We start from the raw sequence: 9,960 nt of genomic DNA, 5'->3' as shown, positions 1-9,960 counted from the left end.
TGTGTGTGTGTGTGTGTGTGTGTGTGTGTGTGTGTGTGTGTGTGTGTGTGTGTGTGTGTGTTTTAATCGTAATCAATCTTACAATATTTTTTCTAGAGATGAAGTAAATGAGCTGATGAGAAACACTTCTGACGGCACGTTTTTGGTTCGAGATGCTTCCAGTAGGGTTAAAGGGGAATATACTCTGACACTACGGTAACTATTTTTTTAACTCATTAAAAAAATGTTTTTTAAAGCATAATATGCTGCAAGCACTGATTTATTTCATAAATCTGTACTCTGTTAGTTAATGGGTAAAAATAACTCAGAATTTGGACTGATGATATAAAAACTTTTAAACTATAGTCTGTATTTTGAACAAATTGTTTGCTGCAAAACAAACAGTCAAATTTCAAACGAGTTTTTTCTTGGTTTGAAGTGTAACTCCAGGCGGTTTAAAAGAATCAGGACCTTCCAGGTTCCAGACGATGACACTGTTGATCAGGGCTTGGCACAGACTCCTGCAGTCGGCAACATGACTCTGTCTACTAAAGATCTGTTTCACTCCTGCTGTTTTCTATCATCTCACACACATTTCTGTTAGACGTGGAGTAGACAGCACTGACCTATATTATTTTTAAACTACTGCACATTCTGGATACTACTTTTTATATGTGTGTCAACAGTAATTGTTCTTTTTTCCTATTCAGTTGATTCAGACTTAGAGGAAAAAGTTGTATAACTTATTGTTTGACTTCTGCAGAAAAGATGGCTACAACAGGCTGATAAAAATCTTCCATCACGGGGGTAAGTGTGGCTTTTCTGAGCCGCTAACCTTCCCCTCTGTGGTGGACCTGATTCAGTATTACCAGAAGAAGTCATTGGCCCAGTACAACTCCAAACTGGACACACGGTTACTCTACCCGGTATCCAGATATCAGCAGGTGGGTTCATACTATTCATCACAGATTCTAACAACCATTGCTGTGTTCAAACCAAATGCATTTTTAGCATCAGGAGCATCAGGATTGCCAGCAAAGTTTATGGTGGACACGCGTCTAGAAGCGTTGGGAAGTGCTGTGGCGAGTCTAGCGCGACTCGTTTTGAGCGTTCAAAACGTGTTTTGCACGTTTACTGCAACGAACGCTGGAGTTGAAAAATCTGAACTTTTGCAGCTCGATACGGCACGTCAACCAATCAGAGAGACTCCACTGTGTGACATAGTGACACATTTTTCAGTGGGATGATGTCCTAAGTGATGTCCACTAACCTGAGACAGATGGACAGGAGCTCTTTATCTAAAATTGAGTGCCTGTAGTTGGTGTCCTGGCAGTAAATATCTGCACCAATGCAGATCAGCAGCTCGTCAAACTGAGCTCGGGACAGATATGGTTCTGAAAGTGAGCCTCGTCAGCTCGCAGCTCCTGGATGGTGAAACTCACCAAACTCCGAATGACTCTGAATTAGGGCTGGGCAATTAATCAGAATTTCATCTTGATTATGATTTGGGTTTTCAACAATCATAAAAACATAATGATCAAAGTACGCAGTTTACGCTTACGCCATTTTGTGTTGTGAATCCAGTGCCACAGCCAGCACGATACTGCAGGCTCCTCACATAGCCAAAGTTTCACTTTATCTAATTTTTTCAAAAATATTTGAAATCCTGAGAGAAACCTTGTTTAACAGCCATTGTTTATGTTCAATAAATTCATGTTATCAAAGTCAATGAATAATCTTGTTAAATAACCTAGATCTCAATTTCAATTTAAAAAATTGTGATTATAATTTTTGCAATAATTGAGCAGCCCTACTCTGAATTATCTGGTGAATTAAGTATGAATTAATTATCTCGTGAGAGCAACGTGCTCTTGCTCTCAGTAAAGCAAAGCCACTTTCTTTATTTCATCCACCATTAAACAGAGAGGAGGAGGAAAACAAGGCTCTCGACATGTGTCCAGAGCAATTTTGACAAGCGTCTGACCATAGTGCACAAATGTCCAACCTGAAGCATTGGGCATGTTTTTGACGCTCAAATTGCATCCGGAGTGAACGCAGCATATGAATTCTGTTGAGGTTTTAAGTGTGGTTACATTATTTTTATTTGTACAATGTTGCAGCAAGTTGCAATGGAGGTCGACATTGATGCAGTTGGGGAACAGTTGAAAATATTTCATGATCAATATAAAGAAAAGAGCCAAGAGTATGACCGGCTGTTCGAGGAGCTGAACCAAACCTCGCAGGTACGACCGTTTCTTACTGATTTGTGTTTCATAGTAGTAATTTTCACCATCTTTGGTTGGCACAAAATATTTAACCTAAACACGACCACTAATCCTCAACATTGCTTTAACTGTAAGGACTTATAAATATAAATGTTTGGATTCCATTCCTCTGTTACAGGAACTCCAAAGCAAGCGAACCGCCATCGAAGCTTTCAGTGAAATCATTCGGATCTTTGAAGAGGAGTGTGAAACCCAAGAGCGCTACAGCAAGGAATACATTGACATGTTCCTCACATTAGACAGCAGCACAAAGACTGACAAGTATGAACCCAAATACTAACAACTTGTTTTTCTTATACAGTTACATGCACATCGACATAAATGTTGCTGCTTCACCTGCAGGTTTCAAAGCAACTCAGGCGAATTACAATCAACAGTGGAAGAGATCCACAACAGCAAGAAGATGTTGGAGGAGGAACTAAGGACGAAGGCACTGGCTCACATGGAGGTGGACAAGAAAATAAACAGCCTGAAGACTGACGTTGTGCAGCTCAGGAAGATCAGAGATCAGTATCTACTGTAAGTACAGCACCACGTGTTGTAAATTGGGACATGTCTATGACAGAAGGATTTTAGACTTGGACATACATAAAAAACAACAAATAATGTTTGAAAATAGAGTTATTTAAAAACAAACAACCTCCAAGTTATTTTGGCCTTGATCTGATCCAAGTTATTTAAGTTTGATTATTTGCTGACAGAGAGCTTCTGCTGTATTGTGACCTTGTGCTGGTCTGTTGTGGTGAAAAGGGAGATAAAACAAAACATATACAGACTGAGTCAAAAAGGTTCAGGACACCCTTTTATTTCAGAAAGAAATAGGAAAATTAAATATTTGAATATCCTAGCATGTAACAGGTGATGGGGCCCATCTTTTAGGCTTTGTCCAGAACATGGCCGCCATTTGAAAGCCACCGTTTTGGATGAAAGTCAAATTTTTCCAATAGGAAGGTAAGAAAAGACTAGAATTTTCTTAGAAATCGATTGCCACAATCAGATTTGTAAATATCTCTAGTGGTTCAGAAAATATCAACACAGAAAAATGCAACAACTAACAGAGACAAACTGTGTTTAGCACCAGGGACAGCACATCGAATGTGTCAAACAGCTGTGCGTCACAGGCAATGTTCCCAGTTGTTGTTTGTGTTGACAACTTCTGAAGCACAGGAGACATTTACAAATATGATTGCAGCAATCCATTTCTGAGACAATTCTGGTCTTTTTTATGCTAAATGACCACTTTCCCATTGGTAAAACTTGACTTTCATCCGATATGGCAGCTTAAAAGAATGGCGGCCATGTTCTGGACATTGCCTAAAACAGTGGTTCCTAAAGTTGGTGTCGGGACCCAAAGTGGGGTCCTGAAACATCAAGGTGGGGTCCTGAAAAGATTTTTCAAATTAATTACATTTTTGCCTAAGTTGCCTAAAATGTATAAATGTAGAATAATGAATATTGCTACTCTGCCCATGTTTAGTTGACCTGATAAAAATGTTTATCATCCAAAATAGTTGTGGGCACAGGTCTCTGCTACTGTAATTTTGTGGGTCAAAAGCTGAAAGGTTTGGGAACCACTGCACTTCAGAAATCAATTTAAAGTGTAATAAAAATAATTGTTGATGTAATATTTTCCCTATAATTATTACAAAAACACAAAATAAGTATAAATAAGTATTTATATTTGTGTAGTCTTTGTTTTTAGGGTTATTGACAAAGTCTGTGTACTCAGACCAGTAATATTTGGGGTCACAAGTTTTTGCCATGAATATTTTGTGGGTCAGAAGATAAAAAGTTTGGGAACTACTGGCCTAAAAGATAGGTCCCCTCACCCATACATGTTGGGATATTAAGATCATTTATTTTCTCTTTAGTTTCTGAAATAAAAAGGTGTCCTGAGACTTTTGACCCACCGTGTAGAACAATTTAGTCCCAGTGTAAACCTAAAACAAGACAACGATGTTTGAGCAGGCATCTATTTACTATTCCATCATTGTAAAGATTTGGCTGCATATAAAATGCCTTCCACATCATCTAAACCAGGGGTGCCCATTACATCGATCGCGATCTACCAGTAGCTCGCGGAGGTGGTGTTGGTAGATCGCCTTATTTGGCATACCTAAGGTTTAGATTCTAAACCTTAAGGTAACTCACGTGTTTTAACCAGTCTCCATCTAAGATTGAATCAAATTTTGAGCTAAAAATAGTCACATAGGCAAAATAATTAGCTAGTTGTTTTTTGTTGTTGATTGTTATTTTCTAGGAAATTCAGTGTGAGAAAAAATCCAGTCATTTAGTAAAAAAAAACTGCTGCCAAATTAGAACAATGAAGAAAACCTTATGGCCTAACAGAGACAACAATGGTATTTGTCCAAAATGTAATTGTTTTCAGTAAACCTCAAAAAAAAAAAAAAAAAAAGGTAACTATACTGCAGAGATGAAACATAATGAAGCCTTTTGACAGCGACTTGTCCCTGTTTCAGATGGTTGAGCCAGCAAGGCACACGGCAGAGCCAAATAAACAACTGGCTAGGGATAAGGGATGATGAAGAAGAGTGAGTATCCTTTACTGGTCTATAAACTGAAAACATTACGTACATTAAAATGCTAAACGAATCTGTCTGTATGTAAGCCCATACACCCTGGAAGATGATACCCACCAAGAGGAGAGGACATGGTATGTTGGTGGAATGAGACGCAAAGAGGCGGAGGAGCTGCTGAAAGGAAGGAGGGATGGGACATTCCTCATCAGAGACAGCCAAACCCAGAGAGGCTCCTTTGCCTGCTCTGTTGTGTGAGTAGCTTTACAACTTATTGAAACGTTTTATTCTTTTATATACAAATATAAACTGATAAAGTGACGTGTTTCCTATTACGCAGGGTGGATGGGGAGGTGAAGCACTGTGTGATCTACAGGACGTCCACAGGCTATGGCTTCGCTGAGCCCTACAACTTGTACTCGTCGCTCAGGGAGCTGGTCCTCCACTACCGCCACACGTCACTGATCCAACACAACCAGCAGCTGAATGTAACCCTGGCCTGGCCCGCTCTCAGCCCGCCGTCCAGCTGAGACACACCAGCACGCCACCCTGATTCCCAAAGTTTCACAGTATGAGCACAGACGACACACCCCGCTGGACACAGTTAAATAAAAACACAATGAGCCAACAGAGTGGACCGCTTTTCCAGGAGAGTTTGAGGCTGATTTGCTCTCAAATGTCCACACTTATAAACAGAAAAGCTGCTGATTACCAACTTTTCATTACAAAATACAGAGACAGATTCCGTTTAAAGCCATAATAGCTGTCAAAATATGCAATATTTCAATGTTTTTGATTTGACTTTTATGTATATATGAACCAGCGACTCAGAAAGGAAAAAAGCAGGTAAAGAAAATGTATCATCTATGATAAGAAAATAACCTTAAATGTGCATCATTACTACCAGACATCTGCTGGTGAATTTGTAATAAAGAAGCAAGGTCAGCAGGCTCCATGGTTGGTTTTGTTGCCAACAATTACAAGTCGTTTGTTAATATTTGAACATTGATTTCGAAATTTAATTGGTAAAATATTCCCAGAATATACGTGGGATAACACTGGAATCATAAAAATTGAAAAAAATGTGTATTTTTGACAGATAATATGGCTTTAAATTGTGCATTTATTGCTGTGCCTCTTGAAACAATCATTTTACTGCAGTGTATTAAGTCTGCAGTAGATGCGAACTTAAATCTCTGCTTTTTTTCTCTTACAAAGAAGATTTATATTGTTTAAAATCTTCTCATTCACACATAAAGCATGTCAAATTAAATTTGATTCAAGCCGTTATCGTTCACAAAATTCAACAGTGAATTGAGCGTTTTGTAGCAGATAGAAAAACTGCGAAAATTCTGAGTCATCACCACACGATTCACAAGTTACCAATTTATTTATTTATTTTTGCAAAAACAGGGTTCATTGTGATGGAGTAAAACAGTCCACTAATATCCACCTTTCATTACACTCCAATAAAAGCACAGTTGTAGTTAAATTTCACTTAAAGGGGTTTAAATTTCTGACTGAGTAAAAATAAGATGTGTAATCCATTTAACTTCATGTTTTAGATAAGCACAATTAATAATTATGATTTCAAACAGTATTAAGGTTCAACCAATAAATCCCTCTGCACAGTATTTAAACTATGTACTTATAGAAAGAAAAAGATGTGTATTATTCTCCAATTAAATTCTTCTTTTAGGTTTCCACAATCTGAGCTAACTCCCTCCAGAGTTTCTATATTTCTATAAATCCCATGTACATAATAATCAGGGCGGTGGCTGTGTTAAAGGTGCTTCTAGTGAAATTAAGCTCAGGAAGGGACTCTGCACTCCAGGTGCATTATGGGTACTGCAGGGACTGAGGAGACACTCAAGCACTTTATCCAAAACGAAACAATGTGAGAACACTGGATTAGGCCAGTCCATTCTGAACCCTGTTCTCAGTTGATGAAATGTTTTGTATTACTATTTTTTTCCTTTAATTGTTTTTTTATTTTCATTTGGATTTTTTAAATTAGACAAAACATTAGGAAGACAAAAGGTGGCAAACATGTTGCGTCTAAGCTGCAAACAGCAACGGCTGGTTTGTAGTTCTGTAGGAACTTGTTGAAAAGGTGCCTTTAGGAGTTTTAGTCCAGCTATAAAAATTTCTCTTACAGATTAAATTGGTTTTAGAAACAGACTGTGTGTAGTTGAACACTTAATTACAACACTACAGTAACAAAGTTTTTTTATTTTCAATTATTTTATTAAGTAAACTATTGAAGATGCCATATTGAATTAACATCACATTTGATATGACAAATCAAAAATGAATCATATTTATGGCTTTCATTTGATGACTATGGCCAACAGAACAGAGTCAAGACATCTAGAGTAAGATTTTAAATTAAACTGCTTAAAAGGGGTTGTCACAAGTATTGATGTTTGGTACTAAAATCTATTTATGTTCTTTAAACTACTTAAAATATTTACACTAACATGTTCACTTTAAGCTCCTAAAACACAGCACAATAAGACAACAACTTCTATAAATGGGTTTTTCTGTAAAGTACAACAAACTCTCTGTTCACCGATGTTATTATTGTTGAAAAGAACTGATTGGTTAAACTGGTGCTTTAAATCTGTAGGTTAGTTTTTAAAATATATAAACAACAAAGGTCAAGTGAAACCATTTTCTGCTTCTTATAAGCCACAGTTTAACCTGAAGTTCTCATTTAAAGGAAACTAATCCTGCTTTGTAGAACCAGAATTAGTCAATTAAAACACTCCTGGATTTGTTTCCCTGAATGTGAGTGGGACAAAACACTTGTCAAAATGAGGACAAGCTGCAGATGAATGCCATCTGTTTTTAATTTTAAAAAAACAACTGTTGCTGAGTGACTTAAAGCAACAAACAACATGTAACGGAAAAGAGAATAAGCTTCAAAATCTACACAAGGAATTTAAGACTGAATTTTAATCAGTTATGAACACGTGACAACATGATATTTAGGAGAACTGTGCTGTCGGTACAAACAGCAACTTGGCTAACATTGACGTGACGACTCGCTCGCACCAGGACCAACACTTAATAATCGCATCTTAAGATTTCTGCACGATTTGTAAAATGTGAGACAGTCGCTGCATCTGTTGGTGGCACAGAGCTTTGAGAAAGGCTACAATCAATACCATTGAGTTTATTTAATTTAAGTATTTTGTTTGTAAAAATCAAAAGAAACAAATCTATTTGAACACATTAGTTTGATTTTTCTTTTCAAGTTTTAGTGTGACATACCTTTGAAGAGCTTTAAAATAATGACTACCTCAGTGTGAGGTAAACCCAAAAGCTGATGGAGCACTGTGTCTACATAGTTTCATTTTCTTACTTTAAAATTGTTTTATTTTATTAAAAGAAAAAAAAATGTTTACATTTGAGACCTGTCCAGGTGAATCCAGCTCTGGGTGGGTTTAGGTTTGTAACCCAGAGACTTCTGATTGTGCGGTCTGTGTGTGGAGACGACGTGCTGCTTGTGAATTATTCAAATTTACACAAGGGTCAATACAAACAGAGTTTCTAATTTGTCTTGAGCATTAATTAAAACAGAATATTTATGAGTAGTTTGATGGTTTGATTAGAATCATTTTCTGTACTTTTGTGAGTACGTTTTGATGCACTTCTCTATTAATGGTCAAATATGTGCTTGATTGTCACGGCGTACTTTCACTTGATGTTGTCCGTTTTGTTAGACTGTTACCTGCCACAACGCGAGTTGGGCAGATTCCAGCTTTTTTGGCTGTGACAAGTTGTAAAAGTTGCATGCTGTTGTGTACAAGCTTTTCTAGTTAGAAGTATTTGCTAGGCTGGGTACTGTTTAGATATTAGTTTGATTATTACGACTGCACCACCAGCTATACATATATATGTTTCTTTCTTCGACATTCTGTACAATTCTCTGTTTTCTTTTTCATTTCCTCCCCTTTTATCTCCTTGACTTGTGCTTGGCATAGTTTGCTGTAGTTTTTACTTTTCCTATCACTTGCCAGCCCAATGGTACGAGTCAGGCTGAGGTGTCTGATTGAGGTGTTGCAACCAGATCAGTTGCTACAGCTAAAACAGTGACAGCTTCACTGAAAAAGAGATGTGACAGTGAAAAATCAAATACTGAAAAAAGAAACCGTCACATTGAAAAATGTATGAAGATACTCTCATTTTATGATGTCTTTTGGATGAGACTAGTTTTCAATGCCACTGCAGATCTTTTTTAGTTGCGTTGTCACGGCTAGCTGTCACCGTTACAGCGTCAGGGGGGTGGAGTCAAACAGAACGCTCCTTCATGGACTTTCTGTTTTATTGTGGATGGAAGGTTCAGGTTCAAGTACTGCTCCTCAACCACAGGTAAGGGTCTTCTTTTTATGATTATCATTATTAGCTATATAAACCAACAAGTGATTCAGCTTTGCTTTTAAAATAAGCTAATTCGTGACTTATATTTTAAAGACACAAGTCAGAGCTCACTTTAGCCATTCGCTAACTTAACATGAAAAGTTCTCAAGACTTGTTTAAAATATTTGTGTTTACCTTTTTATCTAAATATACATATTACTACAAGACCCCAGTTATTGTATGTCCCTGTTTTCATAGGAGCTTATTTATTTACTTCCAACAGGTTAAAATGGCCATATAGCACCAAGTATTTTAATAAAAACACAAAAAAAAGGCACAGCAGTGATTGTCACTATTACACAGCTGAGCAGTTAAATTGTAAACTAACAACTAAAAACAAAGTTTCAATTGTTCACTTTAACAGCAGAAGTTTATAAGCCAACTTTAATTATATTAAGAATTACTTACAACAACTCAAGAGTTAAAAGCAAGTGTCCTTGCTGCAGTAAACGTATGGAGTTAAAACTGAATCACTTGTCAGTTTAATACAGCTAATAATGATAATAATCATAAAAACAAGACCCTTACCTGTAGTTGAGGAGTGTTACTTAAACTTGAACCTTTCATCGACAGACCTTATAAAGGACGAGCAGTGAAAACCGAAGGTCTGTGAAGGCATTCTGCTTAGCCCCGCCCCCTAATGTCGCTTGCATTGAAAACGTAACTAAGAGAGCTTGGCGGTCGCATTGGAATTTGTCTCATCAAAAAATGAATAAATAAATAGACAATAATAA

The 9,960-nt window shown here is 37.2% G+C and overlaps 2 protein-coding genes across 2 annotated transcripts in view; one reads left to right on the top strand and one right to left on the bottom strand.

Annotated features, from left to right (window-relative positions):
- Nucleotides 1–9,954, top strand: part of LOC106519248 (phosphatidylinositol 3-kinase regulatory subunit gamma) — an 18,334-nt gene extending 8,380 nt beyond the window's left edge. The window contains exons 5-12 of the mRNA XM_014010824.1: nt 97–195; nt 743–923; nt 2,100–2,222; nt 2,383–2,525; nt 2,607–2,783; nt 4,745–4,816; nt 4,894–5,055; nt 5,142–9,954. Coding sequence (XP_013866278.1) covers nt 97–195; nt 743–923; nt 2,100–2,222; nt 2,383–2,525; nt 2,607–2,783; nt 4,745–4,816; nt 4,894–5,055; nt 5,142–5,331 — 1,147 coding nt within the window. The 3' untranslated portion in view covers nt 5,332–9,954. The remainder of the gene's footprint in view (nt 1–96; nt 196–742; nt 924–2,099; nt 2,223–2,382; nt 2,526–2,606; nt 2,784–4,744; nt 4,817–4,893; nt 5,056–5,141) is intronic.
- ndufs7 (NADH:ubiquinone oxidoreductase core subunit S7) overlaps nt 1–9,960 on the bottom strand; it is a gene marked incomplete in the record, with an annotated part of 57,090 nt that overhangs the window by 43,880 nt on the left and 3,250 nt on the right.

Source organism: Austrofundulus limnaeus, unplaced genomic scaffold (assembly GCF_001266775.1).
Source record: "Austrofundulus limnaeus strain Quisiro unplaced genomic scaffold, Austrofundulus_limnaeus-1.0 Scaffold73, whole genome shotgun sequence".
Classification (NCBI taxonomy): domain Eukaryota; kingdom Metazoa; phylum Chordata; class Actinopteri; order Cyprinodontiformes; family Rivulidae; genus Austrofundulus; species Austrofundulus limnaeus.
This window is presented reverse-complemented; position numbering and strand designations above follow the sequence as displayed.